General features: G+C 45.9%; 10 protein-coding genes across 10 annotated transcripts; all 10 read left to right on the forward strand.

Annotated features, from left to right (window-relative positions):
* Positions 1-1,575: 1,575 nt before the first annotated feature.
* KUCA_T00002035001 (uncharacterized protein) lies at positions 1,576-3,624 on the forward strand (the record flags this gene model as incomplete). Its single annotated transcript, XM_022604276.1, has 1 exon — positions 1,576-3,624. The coding sequence occupies one exon, from the start codon at positions 1,576-1,578 to the stop codon at positions 3,622-3,624; it is 2,049 nt and encodes a 682-aa protein (XP_022458073.1).
* A 767-nt stretch (positions 3,625-4,391) lies between these two features.
* KUCA_T00002036001 (uncharacterized protein) lies at positions 4,392-4,990 on the forward strand (the record flags this gene model as incomplete). The annotated part of the gene is made up of 2 exons (XM_022604277.1): positions 4,392-4,488; positions 4,557-4,990. 2 exons carry the CDS (start codon positions 4,392-4,394, stop codon positions 4,988-4,990), a joined length of 531 nt encoding a protein of 176 aa, XP_022458074.1.
* Positions 4,991-5,463: 473 nt separating this feature from the next.
* KUCA_T00002037001 (uncharacterized protein) lies at positions 5,464-6,001 on the forward strand (the record flags this gene model as incomplete). Its single annotated transcript, XM_022604278.1, has 2 exons — positions 5,464-5,494; positions 5,550-6,001. 2 exons carry the CDS (start codon positions 5,464-5,466, stop codon positions 5,999-6,001), a joined length of 483 nt encoding a protein of 160 aa, XP_022458075.1.
* A 272-nt stretch (positions 6,002-6,273) lies between these two features.
* KUCA_T00002038001 (uncharacterized protein) lies at positions 6,274-6,636 on the forward strand (the record flags this gene model as incomplete). The annotated part of the gene is made up of 1 exon (XM_022604279.1): positions 6,274-6,636. The coding sequence occupies one exon, from the start codon at positions 6,274-6,276 to the stop codon at positions 6,634-6,636; it is 363 nt and encodes a 120-aa protein (XP_022458076.1).
* Positions 6,637-7,834: 1,198 nt separating this feature from the next.
* KUCA_T00002039001 (uncharacterized protein) lies at positions 7,835-8,449 on the forward strand (the record flags this gene model as incomplete). Its single annotated transcript, XM_022604280.1, has 1 exon — positions 7,835-8,449. The coding sequence occupies one exon, from the start codon at positions 7,835-7,837 to the stop codon at positions 8,447-8,449; it is 615 nt and encodes a 204-aa protein (XP_022458077.1).
* Positions 8,450-8,703: 254 nt separating this feature from the next.
* On the forward strand, positions 8,704-9,159 carry KUCA_T00002040001 (uncharacterized protein; the record flags this gene model as incomplete). Its single annotated transcript, XM_022604281.1, has 1 exon — positions 8,704-9,159. One exon carries the CDS (start codon positions 8,704-8,706, stop codon positions 9,157-9,159), a length of 456 nt encoding a protein of 151 aa, XP_022458078.1.
* A 436-nt stretch (positions 9,160-9,595) lies between these two features.
* KUCA_T00002041001 (uncharacterized protein) lies at positions 9,596-9,949 on the forward strand (the record flags this gene model as incomplete). Its single annotated transcript, XM_022604282.1, has 1 exon — positions 9,596-9,949. The coding sequence occupies one exon, from the start codon at positions 9,596-9,598 to the stop codon at positions 9,947-9,949; it is 354 nt and encodes a 117-aa protein (XP_022458079.1).
* A 165-nt stretch (positions 9,950-10,114) lies between these two features.
* On the forward strand, positions 10,115-11,197 carry KUCA_T00002042001 (uncharacterized protein; the record flags this gene model as incomplete). Its single annotated transcript, XM_022604283.1, has 1 exon — positions 10,115-11,197. One exon carries the CDS (start codon positions 10,115-10,117, stop codon positions 11,195-11,197), a length of 1,083 nt encoding a protein of 360 aa, XP_022458080.1.
* Positions 11,198-14,736: 3,539 nt separating this feature from the next.
* KUCA_T00002043001 (uncharacterized protein) lies at positions 14,737-16,185 on the forward strand (the record flags this gene model as incomplete). Its single annotated transcript, XM_022604284.1, has 1 exon — positions 14,737-16,185. One exon carries the CDS (start codon positions 14,737-14,739, stop codon positions 16,183-16,185), a length of 1,449 nt encoding a protein of 482 aa, XP_022458081.1.
* Positions 16,186-17,436: 1,251 nt separating this feature from the next.
* KUCA_T00002044001 (uncharacterized protein) lies at positions 17,437-18,856 on the forward strand (the record flags this gene model as incomplete). The annotated part of the gene is made up of 2 exons (XM_022604286.1): positions 17,437-17,443; positions 17,502-18,856. The coding sequence occupies 2 exons, from the start codon at positions 17,437-17,439 to the stop codon at positions 18,854-18,856; spliced, it is 1,362 nt and encodes a 453-aa protein (XP_022458082.1).
* Positions 18,857-19,009: the final 153 nt, after the last annotated feature.

Consider the following 19,009-nt stretch of genomic DNA (forward strand, 5'->3'; position numbering starts at 1 on the left):
CAAGTAAACTCCGAATGTTCTATTAGTCTCGGAAAAACCTGGGAATTTTAAAGTTTGAGAATTTAGTGCTAATGGGGGGTCTAGATGGTGTTGCAACCAATTTTGAAATCACTCAAGGTTGAGGACTCTCTCTCCTCGACAATGCCATTAAGGCTATCCCCGAGTTTATTGCAAATGTATACACGACCCTTGTGAGGCCTCTTTTATCACCTCAGAGCTAAATATGCAAACACACGACTATACATCCCGAATGGGAGAAAGAGAGAGCGTCGAATTGATCGTGCAAAAACCAATGTATCAATAGGGCAGTGGTGAGAACCGCTGTACTAAATTCTCACCGAAAAAAAAATAAAAAACGCTCAGGTCATGTAGCGGTGACTATGTCCCAGTTTGGAAGTGAGATAGCCAAATATTCCCGAATAAGGGCGCTGAGGGACAATAGTTCCAAAAGCAGATTCAGCCACCTTATTTACCAACAAAATCAAGAAGGAGGGGTGAAATATTGTGAGGGGATCCAAGAGAGGGGTCGGTGTACACGGAGGGGATAAATAGGGGGTGTGTAGTGGGATGTCTCTTCTACATGTCTCAACAATTGCACCGCACGGGATGGGAGGGGGTGTATATTTCCCAACACCTTGTTTAGGCCTGTTTTCTTCACCCGGTATAATACGGCAGTCCTCGGAGTGAACCGGTTTACTCCTCTGAACGGACGGTTCTGGGCGTCTTGCTCATCCCGGGAAACCCGCGCGAAGCCCGGGACTACAGCCATTCGTAGTGTGCATACTTAGTTCGCCGTAGAAACCGTTGTTACCGAAAAGATGCTATAAACACACGTTAATGGTGCTCAAAAGACTGATCAAAACGAGGAACAAACCCGTCAGAAGTCCCTACATTAGCCGAATAACCCAGCAACATCCGGAACAATAAAAAGGTCGAAAAAACGTCAGTTGTAGCGTGAAAAACACCCTCGGTTCAAAACCAATCGGAAAAACTTCGGCCTGAAAAGAAGGGGCTAAAATCGTGCTTCCTGGGAGTTTTGGGGCAGTTCTCTCCGAGAAAGACGGGCATATACCTGTATTAACAATACGCTCTCTAAACCGGACAATGTATTGACAACGTGATCGGATCTTCCAAGCTCACCTGATACACCAGGGCTGAGGCCAATTTGATGCACTACTCGGCGCCAAGATGGCGCGCCGATATATCATGCGTGGTCGCGATCCGCAATGTCTTCTTAAAGCTGGCCAAAAATTGCTCCCTACTTGCTCTGTTCACCAACACAACACACCGTTACTGAACCCATCCAGATTTCGAGCGGTCCCATCTTCTTCGTGCACCCCCTCCAAACCAGAAGAACCCCGCCCGGACTCCACAACACAGCCGAAATTTGCCATACAAAGTTTCACAGAGGGAAGAGAGGGGATTTTGAAAATTCCATCAGATCTACACTGAGGCCTTTTGATTTTGCCAGGTTGGCTTGTTTTCTTCACCGTTACTAGTTTCCGTTTTTTCTGCGCTGGTTAACTGGTTTCAACCGTTGCTCAAGCGCTCAACCTACGCTTCCGCCTCACTATCATGTCGCTCAAGGACCTCGATAACAGCATAGAACAGGCGTGCGACTCATGCCGAAAGCGAAAGCTTCGCTGCACCAAGGAACTGCCCAAGTGTCTCAAGTGCTCCAACCACGACTGGGAATGCGTTTATTCGCCCAGAATGGTGCGGTCTCCATTGACCAGAGCCCATCTCACTCAGGTTGAAAAACGGGTGCAGCAGCTAGAAAATTTACTTGTTAAACTGATTCCGGAGGACGTGTCCATCGACCAGTACCTAACCTCTAACGGAGTGGTGCCCATTGTTTTGGGCAACCATTCTGCCGAATATTCTGACGAAGAACAAAATTCTTCGCCGAGCTCGCTGAATTCTTCGACGTTGGACTCGATGGACATGGAGCATCCACCCAAGTTCTCGAGATCCAACTCGTTCAGCGATTACGACGAGTTCGACAGCTTTCAGCTGCCCAACTTGAAGACCCAACTGCAATCGAACTTCATCCAGGACCAGTTTGTGCTCTCGTTTTTTAAAAATTATCACGAGATCCACCCTGTTCTCAAGAAAGACACTTTTCTACAATGTTTCAGGGGAGAAGTGACTATTCAGAACGAAACCAACTGGAAGATCCTGCTGAACGTGGTGCTTGCAATCGGATGCTGGTGCCTAAACGGCGAAAATTCCAAGATCGACCTCCACTATTACCAGTGTGCCAAGGAGTCGCTCAAGCAGATCGTGTTTGAATCGGGCAACTCATCAATTCTCACCTCGCTGATCCTGCTGAGTAACTACACGCAACTCAGAAACAAGCCCAACACTTCCTGGAATTATCTGGGGCTTGCTGTAAGAATGGCCATGTCGCTAAACCTACACAAGGATGCACTGGCCAGCGGGAACTACAAGCGCAAGCTCTGGTGGATCCTGTACAATTTCGATTTGAACTTTTCGATCACGTTCGGCCGGCCTATTAACTTGCCCGATCTCAGCGTTGTTGACTGCAAGACTACCGGATGCCTGGACACACACGACGAGAAGCTGGCACTTTTGGACCAGGACACCAAACTGTCGATGATGATCACGCCCATCTACAGCAGGCTGATATCGAAGAAACAGCTTTCGGTCCAGAACTGTCTGGATTTCAACAGGTCGCTGATGTGCCAGGACTTCTCCACGATCGACTTTAAATCTACAAATTTGGCCGAGTGGAAGCTCTACTGGCGAGTCAAGAATTTCCAGATCGTTTTGTTCCGGCCGTTTGTGTGGAAAAACGAGTCTCCAGATGCCTACAATGTGTGCATGGCCGCTGCCAACGACACCATCGACACCATCGACATGTTCGTGAAGAGGACGGTCCAGGACGATATCGGAAAGCATCCATCCGTTCTTGCCGTGTGGTACCTGACCCATTACGTGTTCCAGGCCGGGCTCATCCCTATTGCGGCATTGTGCTCGGAGTCGAACCTCAACTCGGCCAGATCGGCCGGATGGATAGAGTCTATTGGAAAGGTCAAGGGGGTTTTGGAATCGATCTCTCGGTGGAACTCGACCGCGACGAAGTTCATTAAGATCATCGAAAAACTCACCGGCAAGTACGTTCGGGCCACTGCGCGTCCCAAATTCGTGTCGTTACCAACAAGTGGAACAATCACACCCTCGTTGTTCTCTAGCAGTGCCTCCAACAGTACCACCAACATGGCCAACTCCAAGTTGTTCAAGTCAAAAAGCACGAACTCGATTCCTGCGCAGCGCCTGAAGCAGCTCAAGAGACAGAAACAACACGTACATGGCGAACAGCCATATCCAATGATCAACACCGTACCCACCTCGCCGGTTCTTCTATCGACGGCGTCGCACGAAGAGGAGCTCGATATCGACTGGAAGATGCTGGATACATTTACCACAAACCTCATGGATGAGGCCACCTTCAAGCTACAGAAGTACAAGGATGAGAAACTGGGGTTTGACTCGATCATGGAGGACGAGGTCAAGAGAGAGGACGACGATCTTTCTCCTGTGAAGAAGGAGGAGGATGCTGTTTACTCGATGTTGTTTGATGATTTCATGGAGATGAAGTGAAAGTAAAGGCGAGGATGAATCCTGGTCTTCTTTCCTTATCTGTCCATTATGTTTGATGATTTCATGACTTCTCTGCTAGTCTCACTCATTCTCATGTCCCCAAAGCTGGCCTGTTTCCTGTTTGCACATGTCAATTTACGCTCCTCTTCCGCTATTTTTCTCTTTTCAAAGTTATACATTTTTCACGCGGGGGAGTCCCATTTCACGTCTTATTTCTTCCGTTATTCTCTTGTTCATCTTTGCCGCTCACGACCGGCAGCTTTGCCTTTTATATGTTATTTTAAACTTTATACACGAACAATCATGAATACACTGTTACGATCAACGATACAACTAGAACCGGGTTAGTAGGTTTGTATGTATCGAGTCACGGCTTAGTATCGGCATAAATAGCCGAGGTGAGATGGAAGGACCGCTGGAAGGACCGCTGGAGAACTCTCACGTGGATAAAACTTCAACGAGAAAGCTCATCAAACACTCTTAGTTCGTGATCTTCAAGTCTTGCAGGACTTTTCAAGACGAAAACGTGAAGAATCAAGTCTTGGATCATCTCACATTCCGGATTCATTCCGGTGGCTTTCCGGGCATTTTTTACCAAACTTGTTATCGTCCTCCATCTTGACCCGCCCCAGATAGCATTGAGCCGTTTGAGTTGGGAAGCGCTCTTTCACTTTGATATTCTCGATAGAGTGAGAGTGAAAGTTGGCAATTGGTAGGCGCATTTCACTTTGCTGATATATCTGCGAAGCTTATCTCTCCCCACGATTATGGACTGGAGATCTCAGTTGTTGGATGGACTCAAGGCGAGGGATGACCGGATTAACGCTTTCAATGCCAAAGACATTCCGAACGTAATTCAGTCATGTAAGTATGAAAAAACGGAGATTGGTTTGCTGCTGCGCTTTAAAAGTTCCCCTGGACTAACTTTTCAGTCAATCGAATGACGGAGGTCATACAGATGCAAGAGTCTGAGCTCTCACTATTCAACACATCATCTGTCCACCAAGATCTGAAATCAAAATCAGAGGAGAACCAGAAATTAAAATCGGAAAATTCAAGACTAAAATCACAAAACACCAGCCTCTCACGGGATTTACAACGTGCGAGGGTGTCCAATTCAGAGAAGTCCAAACGGCTAGATCTTATGACCGAGGAGAACCAACTGAAATTCAAGAATTTCGAGGTTATAAATGACGAAATTCTGTCTCTACAGATTGAAAATAATGTTTTGAACGAAAGAAACAAATCTTTGGCTGAAGAGAATGAGAAGCTGGTGAAGAGGTGGCTAGACAAGGTGGGCAAGGATGCACAATTTTTGAATGAATTAAATGCGAAGTCAGATGAAACTAGGGAACAAATACAATGATCAACTGAAACGGTAAAAAAATAGCGTAGTTATAGGCATATCATCCGTAAACTGCTTGACATCTCCCAGGGGCCCGATTCTAATTAAACGTCCGAAAGAGGCAATGTGCTCAACACGTCGAAATTTCAAATTCCGCGAAAAGAGATTACGCGTTTTTTCAAAATGGTTGTGCATTCGGTTTGAGGCCGAGATACTCAAGTTAGCTGGATATTATTCTCCCCGTCTTTCTTTTCGGTACAGGTGATTGGCAATTGATTGAATTACAGTTGGTGATCGGAGATAGCATTGATATTGCACCATGGGATTGTCGTTTTCGAAGATCTTTGTAAGTATAGACTGCACATGAAGTCTCAACGGGAGCAGGTGAAGCAGGGGGCAACCAACTTCACCAAAAGGCAGCGATCCTCCCGTATCGTTCAACAGACCATCAACTAACACTGTTTCAGCTTCGGTCAAAAGAGCTTAGAATTCTTATGCTCGGTCTGGACAATGCTGGAAAGACCAGTAAGTACCCTACACACGGAGATCACCACCAAACTATGAAAACTAACCAAACCAGCCATTCTCTATAAACTAAAGCTCGGAAAGGCCGAGAATACGGTCCCAACTGTCGGATTTAATGTGGAGACCATCAAGTTTAGAAATATAACAATGCATACATGGGATATAGGTGGACAGGAGAGAATCAGGGCTTTGTGGAGACACTATTTTTCGGGGACGGATTGTCTAATCTACGTGGTGGATTCCTCTGATCTCACGAGACTGGAGCAGTCCAAGGCCGAGATGTGGAAGGTGATCAAGGACAAGGAGCTGGCAGACTGTTTACTAGTGGTTCTTGCCAATAAACAGGACGTTGACGGGGCGCTCAAACCCAAAGCCATCATTGACAAGATGGAACTGGAGAAAATAGAGAACCACACATGGTGTGTCATACCCACGGTCGCGATCAACGGGATCGGACTGACGGAGGCTCTGAGCTGGATCTCGAGCAACTATAAGGAGAGTAAGTAAAGGACAGATTGATGACAGTATGTACTAGTTTAGGAGTGTAAAGATTGAAAAATGTCAAAAAATTAAGGCAACTCCAGCGGAAGCGTTCCAGTGCAACTGCCGTCGTGCACCATTCAAGTTGCCTAATTTGGACGTCGCAAAAAATGTCCAGATCGGGTTAGCACAAACGATGTTGTAAATCCAAATTTGCCAATTGGACGACATTTTTCGTTTAGATATAAATTGTGTTCTGATCGCCGATACTCTCAGTTATTAACGTCATATCACACACAATGTCCGTGAAGAGCTACACGTTCGACGAGATCGCCCAGCACAATACACGTGAAGACCTTTGGATAGTCTACAATGGCGAGGTCTTCGACTGCTCCGAATACTTAGACGAACATCCAGGTGGAGAGGAGGTCATCATGGAGTGCGGTGGAACGGATTCTACCGAGCCCTTCGACGACATCGGACATTCTGAGGATGCCAAGGAGATGCTGGAAGGCATGAAGATTGGTGTTGTCGCCGGAGGTATTCCAAAGAGGGCTGCTGCTGCTTCTTCTGGATCGAGTTCTGGTGGTTCCTCCTTGCCGTTGGTAGCTGGAGTTGGTATTGCTTTGGCGGCTGTTGCATATTTCATTTTGAAGAAATGAAGGGAATACGGTGGATTTAGAACTTGCAATGTTCGTGGTGGGTACGATTGTTAGGGCTTGATGAGGGGATAATATTGTTGGGTTGGAATCTGGTGGTATGATCGATGCACTATGTTTGTTTATTCGTTTCTGATTATCAAAATTGACTGTCAGGCCTTCATTATCAGGTCCGTCGACAAGTTTTATTGAGTGGGTGGCTAACTCCGTTGGTTAACCATGTTGATCATCTGACTTGGTCATCTGCCTTGATCCCAACACCAGCCTCGCATTCTCAAGCCCTCGAGGCCCTTATCCCTTACTGTTCCCCACTTTTGTTGACTGTTTTACTTTTCTAATTTTGGGGCCCAGCCGTGCTGATCAGATGCTCATATAGATATAATATACTTTGGAACTCTCCGGTGAGAATTGACTATTGAAAGTGATGCACAGTAGTTGAAATATTAATAGCAGAGACACCCAAACGAGACGTGCGAGAAGTGTTAGAGGCCTACGGTTGTTAGGGATTTAAGATCTCAGTGAAATACTTAGCAAAAGACTGGCGTGTCGCATCGACGATACAGGACTAATCATTTGGTAGAGTTGTGAGAGAATTTGTTGTCATCACCAGAAAATCAAACCTAGCAGCCAAGACACCAATGAAGGCTGTTCCTTGGTGAGATCGATGGGAATCAGTCAATGATCTTGGCAATTGAGCAGCATGGAACCTATGGGTCCTAGTACCAGCCGCAATGAAGTACTAGCATGAAACATAAGAAAATATCCAGTCTGACGTTTAAAATAAAAAATTTCACCGTTTTCTTACGTCGTATCTGTCCATGTTAGACTCTTCGAGTGTATAAAGATAAGGAACCATGCAATCGATACGACAAATCCACTATCATCCCCATTGAATCTGCATCTGAACCGATACAGCACCACTATATACTCGTTGAGCCACGGTAGAAACACAGTATATATAATACATACAGCATATACAGTATTTTCCGTATTTCCCCTCACCACGCAAACTAACCAGTACTTAGTTCCTCAAATATGGCCAGAAACCACCAAACATTAGTCGTGCGCAACACAATCTCAATTCCAGTTTGCCTTTGCCCCCTGTTGACGATCACTACACCCAGAACAAGACATCTTCACCTCCGACTGTTCACCGTCTATTCAAGAATCATCTCCACACAAATCACGACATCTAATCTCCATGAATAACGAATACGACTACCTCTTCAAACTGCTGCTGATTGGAGACTCCGGTGTCGGCAAGTCCTGTCTGCTTTTGAGATTCGCAGAAGACACGTATACGCCAGACTACATATCGACTATCGGGGTCGACTTCAAGATCAAGACCATAGAACTGGATGGGAAGGTTATAAAACTGCAGATTTGGGATACCGCCGGGCAGGAGAGGTTTAGAACGATAACTTCGTCCTACTACCGCGGAGCTCATGGAATCATCATAGTGTATGATGTAACTGATCAGGAATCCTACAACAATGTGAACCAATGGCTCCAGGAGATTGACAGATACGCCACATCTTCGGTTATGAAGCTTCTGGTGGGAAACAAGTCGGATCTTGTTGATAAGAAGGTTGTTGAGTACTCCACCGCCAAAGAATTTGCCGACTCGAGGGACTTGAAGTTTCTGGAAACTTCGGCTTTGGACTCCACCAACGTCGAGAAAGCGTTTTCTACCATGGCACAGCAAATCAAGTCGAAAATGGCCACCTCTTCTAACAACACAGGCGGTGCTGGCAAGGCGGGTATCAACATCCGTGGTTCTGCCATCAATGCCAACCAGAATGCTGGATGTTGTTAGGGCCCTGGTTGTAAATTTATTTATCAATACACTTTTTGACTCTGATCTTTCTATATAATCTGCTGGGGGTTTAATGTTTGGAAAAATTGATTGTAGCAATTGCCATTTTAGTTTGGTATAAATTTTTTTGGACTGTGCCGTTCTGCCATTTAGCCCTGTGCCATTTCCACTCCAGTAGTATATCGCTATCGAAGATGTCGAATGTACCATCATCACCCTTTTGACACCATTTCGATATCTAGCTCCGTATCACCATGGCTGGTGCAGCAGATAAGAAACAAGCAGTTTCAAATGTCAAGATCTTGAAGGAAATACATTTACTGACGTTTTCAATCCAAGCAATCTCCATAGTTTTGGTCTGGTACTTCCATCGCCCACAGTCGAGATGGCAGTCTCTGGTTTTCAGTTCTCCATCGTGGTTGTGTCAGTACGTTTTGGAAACAACCGGTAGGCCCAAATTTGCCACTAAAGATGGCAGAGAGACCTTGGTTTCTGCTGGACAGGACTTGAAACAAAGTGGACTTGTGGAGTACATGTTCGACATCATTTACATGACCCTGATATGCCATATTTTGATGTGGGTGTTTGGATCCAACAAAGTCTGGCTTTTGTATCTGGCTGTACGTGCTTCTTTTTTGATGATTCCTGTGAATCTTTTTATTAACTCATTCAGATCCCCGGGTACGCTGGTTACAAAGCGTGGACTCTAGGAAAACAGTTCTTACCAGCTTCGAAGCCTAAACAGGACATGGAATTGAAGGAGGAACCTGTGAAGTCAAAGAGACAACAGAAACTCGAGAAGAATCCTCGTAGACAGAGGGTTGTTGCTAGGTGAAAAGACCCCCAAAACACTACCATTTAGTGCAGTATATACACAATCAAACCTGATCTACAATTCCGTACTCGATCTGACGTTTCGCTATCTATCAAAGGGCGTGCACTCACAAAGTGCTTAGCTCACTTTTGTGACTGCCATAAATTAACGTGCCAACACATCCACAGCCCCTTTCAGATCTTCACGCCCCCCTCCTGATCACTTTTCCAACTCTCTACAACTTAACATCTGTAATTATTTACAAGTTAACTAATCTAGAAATTATTCAAAATGGACGGAGGTAAGTCAATTTGTGCAATTCTAGGTTCTCGATGATGGTTGCTAGTTGGATTCGAATTTTAGGGCAAAGAATTCACCTTTGTCTTGTTACCGCCTGCCCCTTCAGATCTCGTCGGGCTACAACGGCTGGTGACGATCGGCACCGGCTTGTACCCTACTCCCAACAAATTCGTCAATCCATCATCGAGCTGGCCTGTTTGAGCAGAAAAGTTTCTATGTTGCCTCCAATTGCCTTTTTTTCGTGTTGGAATATCTCCTGTCGCGAATCAAGGGGTGAGATTTTGTCTCGTCCCATTTGTTCCGGCGATGGACACGTAAAGGTTTTTTGGGGCCAATCAGATCAACGAATCACCTGCTCAATCAATTTAAACAGTACAAAAAACTAACGCCCACAACAGAAGAAGTCGCAGCCGTAAGTGCCAGAATTTATTATTCACAACTTTTTGAATACTGTGGATAAGGTCCCGCTCATGTTGAGTTTGTGATGCCAAAAATCATTGGATGATGATACTAACTAAAGTTTCCAGCTCGTTATCGATAACGGATCTGGTATGTGTAAAGCCGGTTTTGCCGGTGATGACGCTCCACGTGCAGTTTTCCCATCCATCGTCGGTAGACCAAGACACCAGGGTATCATGGTTGGTATGGGCCAGAAGGACTCTTATGTTGGAGATGAAGCTCAATCCAAGAGAGGTATCTTGACCCTGAGATACCCAATTGAGCATGGTATCGTCACTAACTGGGATGACATGGAGAAGATCTGGCATCACACTTTCTACAACGAGTTGCGTGTCGCTCCAGAAGAGCACCCAGTCTTGTTGACCGAGGCCCCAATGAACCCAAAGTCAAACAGAGAGAAGATGACTCAAATCATGTTTGAGACTTTCAACTGCCCAGCCTTCTACGTGTCCATCCAGGCCGTTTTGTCCCTGTACTCTTCCGGTAGAACCACTGGTATTGTCTTGGACTCCGGTGATGGTGTTACCCACGTTGTTCCAATCTACGCTGGTTTCTCTTTGCCACACGCCATTTTGAGAATTGACTTGGCTGGTAGAGATTTGACCGACTACTTGATGAAGATTCTGTCTGAGCGTGGTTACACTTTCTCCACTACTGCCGAGCGTGAAATTGTTCGTGACATCAAGGAGAAGCTGTGTTACGTTGCCTTGGACTTTGACCAAGAGTTGCAGACCTCTTCCCAGTCTTCTGCCATTGAGAAGTCTTACGAGTTGCCAGATGGTCAAGTTATCACCATCGGTAACGAAAGATTCAGAGCCCCAGAGGCTTTGTTCCACCCAAGTGCCTTGGGTCTCGAAGCCGTTGGTATCGACCAAACCACCTACAACTCCATCACCAAGTGTGACTTGGATGTTCGTAAGGACTTGTACGGTAACATTGTCATGTCTGGTGGTACTACTATGTTCCCAGGTATTGCCGAACGTATGCAAAAGGAGATCACTGCATTGGCTCCATCTTCTATGAAGGTCAAGATCATTGCTCCACCAGAGCGTAAGTACTCTGTCTGGATCGGTGGTTCCATCTTGGCATCTTTGTCGACTTTCCAACAAATGTGGATCTCAAAGCAAGAATACGACGAGTCTGGACCTTCTATCGTCCACCACAAGTGTTTCTAAGGAACTAAGCAGGAATAGAAGAGGAGTATACTCTTTCTTTGCTTTCGCTTATTCTTTTCAATCCTCGTTGTGTTCTGCCCTCCGTTCTGGAAGGTATCGTTTTGTTTATCTCTAGGGATATATGTATAAATCTTTGAATTCATTTGAATGCATGTGAGATTGTAGATAAAACTTGGCGCTTTATGATGTGCATGTTCGTAAAAATGAGGCCATCGAGAATGGACCATAATGTTTAACTTCGGCGCAGATACAGAGAAGCTATATCGTCTCTTTGGTAGAGGTATATTAGTATATCCATAGTAAAGCGGCAGTGAAATCATGCCTATCGCATTTGTGTATTAATATAGAGCAGACGCTAGCAGCTTCATTGTGAACCCAATGGGCTATTGTATATTTTGGTTTTTCCTCAAACATCAATGCACGTAACAGCTGCATGAAAACCTATTTGAATCGGAAAAAGGGTCCAAAGTTGAGCTGCTTTAAAACATTATGCCTATTGCTAGAGCATTGACCATGGTCACGATGGTTTTTCGGAGCGGACAGACACCGCAAGTCTGGTTCATATCGTAAAATGTTTAGACGACTCTCAGACATCGACAATTCATTCGCGTCGAGGATTTTTGTCTCAGGCTCCGCATTAAACATAGGCATTAAACATAGGCCAAAGCCTGGAACATTTTAGACCGCACAATACTTCGACACCCTGGAATGCACTTTCATGTCACCTCATACCCCATTTCCATATCTGGGGGAGGGTGTACATATCAATCGACTATTCGCAAGACAGTTCCGTAACTCTCCTGCGCAGCTCATGTGTGGGTGATCCTGCTGATTGCTTCATTCGAAGGGATCGATTACCTCTTTCAGGGCACGATGATTTTGCTATGGTGATGGATGCAGGTGTGGAATCGAAGACCAGGCTGATCTGCTAAGGTCTACTAAGATCTACTAAGATCTACCAAGATCTGCTGAGGCCACTTTTGTCTTGAGAGATGGGGCTGAGGACATTGTATTCGCGCTTCTGTCATATATTGGATAATACAATTTGCTAAATACTTGTCACTTTGTATGGCTCACTTTCCGAAAAATTCTCAGGATACGAGAAATCGGACTTTGTGGTCTCCTGCATTCTTCATTACAGCTTTCCCCTTACCTCTTGGCAGCAAATTAAGGTTTCAACGGGGTGGTCACCCCGTAAAAAGCTTAATTAGCTTGCTTCAGAGCCTCAGTGCCTTTCTTTATGGGATCGTAGACTCTAACTGAAAAGTTTAACTCCGGACTAGACCTCTTAGTGAGTCTATTATGCTTTACTTGTAGGGTAATGCAACCTCCAATTGGGTTTGTTTTCATTAAATCTGCCGATTGAATTTGCCTACAAAGTTTGGCTATAGAGAGTACTAAATTTAGTATTCGACCCCGAGCATTCTCGGTATTAAGTCTAAATTGAACTCTTAGTGTGTCTGCATCGAGGTCAGTTTTTCTTCGATCGCTTAAGACAAAGATCGCTGGTCGATCTGAAATTCTAAAACTTCGTGAGGCTTCTTGCGAACATAATTACTATCTCGAAATAGCAGTAAAACGTCTCTTGAACGTTTTGACGCCCGTCGTTATCTATTGTATTCCAACAGACTTCGGAACTGAACGGCATTAATCCCAATTCCACTCTACACCGCGGCTATCCGTTTCACCCCCTAGGATCTGAACACTTGTATTTGGTGATACCTGAGAGGGTAACTGGTCTTTGATTTGCGTCAACAAGATTCTTCAATAGAGTTGCATGCCTGTACGGTCGAGAAAATCATGGTTAAGGAGGGTTTCTTGCTATGGAAACCAAATACGGACCTAAATACAAACCTAAATGGACTTCCATAAGCAAAACGGGTTATATATTCGAGAATCAAGTTTCTATGAGTCTTCAGACAAAGTACTGGGTACCAAATCTATTGAGTTCCAGCAACATTAGCCGCTAGGCATCTGTTGGGCGCCGAATATGGTAAAATTATCAGATTAGCGATACCAACGAGGATCCTTATTATGAAAACTCAGGTGGTGGTGCGCTGTTTTAGTCATCGACCCCGCGCCTCTTCACCCTACGCTGACCCCAAATGGTACAATCCACCGAAAGGAATACCTTGTTATTCTGATCTATATCAGTAGTCTCATCACGACTAAATTAAGACCAAAAAGACAGTAGTTCCACACATCCAAACTAGGATATTCCTTTCCTCCCTTTCGGATTCCGATTGCGAGATGCTTAACATCCAAGCAAAATTCTCACCTTCGGTTTGGTCCCGGGTGTTCGTTAACAAATCCGAATTTGGCCATCCTAAGGCACAGCATGAAAAAAAAAACAGACCTCCTTCGCCCCTTTCGAAATCGCGAAAGCGTCGCGTCGGTATGCAACCTGCACAACCTGCAGCCTGTTTCACACCCCATGCGAGCATTTATTCGCAGGGTGGACAATCGTTGCAATCGTATGTGATACGCTGAAATCAGCATATGTCAGTTTCCTCATTATATGTTGCTTGCAAGATTTGAATTGAGCTACCATTTTTAGAACGATTGCGTTAGCCGAAATCTCACATTAAAAAAGTTTCAGGAGGAGATATCATGAAACTTGGAATAGAGTTCGTTTGGTCCGTCGAAATATTCCCTCTGACGTACCCTTCAAGGGGATCAAATTCAAGTCGTGCGGATTCTGAGCTCTCTAAAATGGAATGCTGAATGGCCTCCAGTAGGTTTCATCAAACCATGACACGAGGGTAACCTGTAAAGGAGACATCGTGGTTACGGAATGTGCGCCATTATGTAGAGAGACCCCCTAGCTCGCAGACCAGAATCCCGCTACACCCTGGGTCTGGAAGCAGTATATTGCCTCAGCCTGATCACGTGACAAACATCTCTTGGTAATTGACTCCTTTCTCTCGTTTTTTCCACACAGTGCATGAAGCCGTTCGCGCTCTCAATAAGGTGGAATCAGGTTTAAGCAATAATGCATCAAGACAAATTCGTTACATGTGCTATATATTATTAACTGTGCGGATTTCACGAGCATTTACGCAGAAGAAATCCAACATCCAAACGTCTAAATTTGCGGATCTTCTGGCAAACAATAAAGTTCTCGGCTGACGAAGTTTCGGCTCAGAATTTCAGGCACGGCCCACAGTGCGCTAACTTCGTCCTTTCCCAGACAATCAAACCGACCAGGGGGGCGCTGACAGGCATACTGACCGAATCAACAGATTTCTAAATCTGGAAGGGATTATGCAGCAACCCCTTTCCCTCTCCTTTTTTTTGCTGCATGAATATGCAAGTCGCTAAATCTTTGCCAATGCGCACCCCTTCTTCGACCTTAACGACCTTTACGAAAACGAATATCCAACTCCTAGAAATCATGCACGAAGAGGTTTGCCGAGCTAACAGAGTATATATCATATTCAAGCCGCCCCTTTGTTCTAAAATTCAGCCTTTGCTTCTCTTTTCCTCACCAAAAGCTGATCAAAGTCTTTTCACCGTTCGCTTATTCCCAGAAAAGAATAATGAAGTTCTCAGCTATCGTGTCAGCTTTTGCGCTGTTGGCTTCTGCCAAGGCCGCTACTTATACCAACTCCTCCACTGCCCCTTCGGCTCCATCTGGTCCAGTCGTTCCATGGTGTACTGGTTGGAATGCCGGTGGATTCCCAGTCTGGGAGGTGTTTGTTCCTACCTCCATTGGACCATGGTCTTACTTCGAGATTGTGTCCGTCGGTGAACAGCCAAACTTTCACTGGGCTCCATCTGACAACACCTTCTTCAAGGATGGCAAGGACATCGGTAAAGTGAACATCGTCGATGACTCCTCCTCCTCCGAAATTGATCTTACCGTCAAGATCCCATCCGCTGATTTCGATCTCTTTGGATCTAAGCACACTGGTGTTGTTCAGGACCCAAGATCTGAGTACTTCTTCGCTGCCTTCGAGATCTCTGTGTACGATGCCAGCTCCAAGGTCAAGCGTGCTGTCGACACTTACTACGTCTCTTACACTGTGTACATTCCATACAACGGTACCGAGACCACCACTGCCGCCTCCACTGTCTTGACTGTGACTGACACTGCTGAGTCCACTGTGACTGCTACCATCACTTCGTGCAAGGATGATAAGTGCTCTTTGACCGCCGTCCCAACCGGTGTCACCGTTGTCACCACCACCCTTTCGGACATTGTGACTGTTTACACCACTTACTGCCCATTGACTGCCACCACCACCGGAACCTACACCCCAGTTGCCGGTTCCACTGTGACTGTGACTGTTGAGCCAACTTCTGTTGCTTCTGAGGTTACCACCACTATTGGAGGTGTCACCACTGTGTACACTACTTACTGCCCACTCTCCGGCTCTACCTATGAGTCTGTGACCACCCCAGCAGCCGACACTTACATTGCATCGACTGTCACCATCACTGAGTACGCTGAGGTTACCACCACTGCTCTTGAGGCCGGCTCGACTTTGACCACCGGTGTTACCGTGCTCACCACCACCATTGAGGACATTGTGACCGTGTACACTACCTACTGCCCACTCTCCACCGAGAAGGTGTTGACCACCTCTGTCGGTTACAACGTTGTCCCATCTACCGAGACTGTGTATGAGACTTCCACCGCTACTGAGGGTGTTTCTTTCGTTAACTCCCGTGGAGGTGAGACCGTTACTGCCACTTCTGAGGCTGCCGGTTCTACTTCTGAAGCTGCCGGTTCCACTGCTGCTGCTGCCACCACTACCGCTGCTGGTTCTTCGGCTTCTGGCTCTGCTGCTGCTTCTGGCTCTGCTGCTGCTTCTGGCTCTGCCGCTTCTTCTGCTGCCGCTGCCTCTGGCTCTGCATCCGGTTCAGGTTCTGCCGCTGCTTCCACCTCTGCTTCCGTTTCTCTCTTGGAGGGTTCCGCCAACAAGCAGGCCATCTCCGGTGCTCTCTTCGGTGGTGTTGCTTTCTTTGCAGCTCTTTTGATCTAAGGCCGTTCGTCATTTCTGGAGTTCCAAAGCTCATCACTTCTCAGTTTCATTCTTCAAATTCTCGATCACAACTCAATTCTTCACTTCGCGGTGTCTCTGCATTAACTTGCCTTTTCTCCAGATACTAGCTGACCCAGTTGTCTTCTCGTTTTCAAAGTTTCACATATCATCATCAACCATCATCATCATCAAGATGCTCCGCACGTCTTTGTTGCGGTAGCTATCTGACCAACAATTTTTACACTCCGAGTTGTGTCTCGCCATTATGTTTTATTATCATTTTCAATTTTTTAATTGAACCTGTCATTATAGACGAAACGACAGTTTCATCTGACCCACTTTCATTTCGATCACATTCACTTTGTCGGGTCCTGTTTTCAAACATCCCACTCATTTATTTTTGGCGTTAGGTTTGCCGGTTTCAGGGAACTCGTTGCTTGTTCAACAGAACTAATAATCTCTTTCTGCGTTGAGCTCCGCTCGCGTATGGGCCATTTGGTCGCATCTATTTCTATGGCTTTTTGGCCGCATTTGCAAATACCCTGTATAGCATTTCTTAAATCTTTAGATTTCTTCATCCCCAAAAATGATAAAGTGTAGAGTTCCATAGTATTTGACATGACGTGACGTTAGCGTATATGTCTTGCGACACGTTCGTTGTAGCGGAAAGACACTGATGTTTTGATAAGGTATGGCCTTCTGTCAAATTCGGACTGCCAACTTCAAACGGTCAAATAATCATCCTAGCAACGCTGGTATTTTTGGCATGTACATGGTTCAATTTTCTTTCTATGACTCATGGCCTCTGACCAATTATCTGAATCACGATTTTCCTTCTTCCAGCTGCTCTCAAAATATCGGATATCCCCCTCAAACTGACGTACTGCACTGTCTCGGTTATTATTGCCTCGTCTGCAGCGGGCAGTCTCATTCTCCGAAAAAGCGTGCATTAACCAGTGTCCCGGAATCAAGGCGGTTCCAGCCTTCTCCAGCTTCGTGTGAGTGGTGGGTTGATGGATACTGTGAACTGCTTCAAGGTGGTTTCGGGCCATTTTGAGGGCTAGTCTTGTATTTGATTGTCGTCAAATTGTTTGTTGCTAGAGAAATTGCTTTTCCGTCATTCTTGCCAACTCTTGACCTTGTACTGATTGAGCCCACAAACAGGATATCAAAGAGCCCACATGGATACGTACTGGCAACGCAACAAGCGTTTCTCCATATCTGGGGATAACCAGTATTCAAACTACAACTATGGTGTGTATATTACGTTCGAATCGCTTTTAAGGCTTTCAGAGTCATCGAAACTAACCATCCAGACGCCATTAATACCAGTAACACGGGTTACAGCCACAACTTCAACAACCAAAATGCAATTTCCCGCCCCCAAATGCGGTCGTCGTACTACGAAACCCACTATCCTCTCTACCAGTGTGACTGGACGGGTATCAGAGGCTCACACACCAGCAGAATTGCTCTGAGCAGCTACAGGGAGGACACAACCAATAGGCTACAGGTGGTGTATTCGTTTCCAGAAACTAATTTGCCGTACGAAAGTGATCCCAACGTGCCAATTGACCGATCCAAGATTGAGGGACTTGATATGCACAAGATTGCAGAGATCAGCGTGAATTTTCCAGTGACTAAGCTCCAATGGGACCCCTCTATGAGCCTGGGAACGTCACAGACCGAGAGGTTAGCCACTGCATCGGAGTGTTTGAGGATATACGAATTATCTGGCAGACCGGAGGGTGGAAATGGACCCTTTCGACTGGTGGAACGAGTTGCGTTGTCGAACTCGAAGACAAAAAATCTCAACCAGCTACCGCCTTTGACCTCATTTGACTGGTGTGTGGCAGACCCCAAACAGATTATAACGTGCAGCATCGATACCACATGCACGTTATGGGACTTGTCCAAAGGTGTGGCGAGAACTCAGCTAATTGCACATGATAGCGAGGTTTTCGACGTGAAGTTTTTGTATGGAGACAAAAACGTATTTTCCAGTTGCAGCAGCGACGGCTCGATAAGGGTCTTTGACTTGCGATCTCTGGAGCATTCCACAATCATCTACGAGCCCCAGATAAAGTCGTCAGCCTCGTCAGTTGCACCCTCTCCTATTGCATACAATCCTTCTCAATCGAGCTCAACATCACCTGGTCTCAAACCTACTCCACTACTGAGACTGGCAACCTCAAATTACAACGCCAACCACATCGCAGCGGTCGAAGCCCACGGAAGCAGAGTTATAGTGTTGGATCTACGGTATCCTGGAATTCCGATCCGGATATTATCCCACCACCAAGCTCCAATTAACAGCATCGAATGGCACCCCACGAAAAACTGGCTACTTACTGGTTCAGACGATTGCCAGGCGTTCGTGTACGATCTGAGCAACCTGGATATCCCAAGATCGAGCTCGAAATCGGACCAGTCGCCTGCACAGGATGGAAAGAGCATGGAAACTAATAGCACCGGAGGTACCAGCAGTGCCAGTACACATAGGTCATCCAGAAGGTCGAAAACGGCAGATCTGTTCGACAATAGTCTTACCGAGCTGCCTGCCTATGCGTATTCAGAAGACTCCGAGATCAACAACGTAACGTGGGACGTGGATGGGCAATGGGCCGGTGTCGTGAGCGGGAAAGGGTTTCAAGCAATCAAAATTGAATAACGAGGGTTTCAAAAGCGCATTCGGTTTTGGTATTTGATTGATGGATGATGGAGAGGTGACCAGCCACGCAGTAAACGGTTTCTGATTCGGGGCTTGTACTATTCAAGCATTTTATAAGATTCTTTATTCGCACTACGCGAAAGTACCAGGGAT

The sequence above is a fragment of the Kuraishia capsulata genome, genomic scaffold (assembly GCF_000576695.1).
Source record: "Kuraishia capsulata CBS 1993 genomic scaffold, Kuraishia_capsulata_scaffold_2, whole genome shotgun sequence".
Lineage (NCBI taxonomy): Eukaryota > Fungi > Ascomycota > Pichiomycetes > Pichiales > Pichiaceae > Kuraishia > Kuraishia capsulata.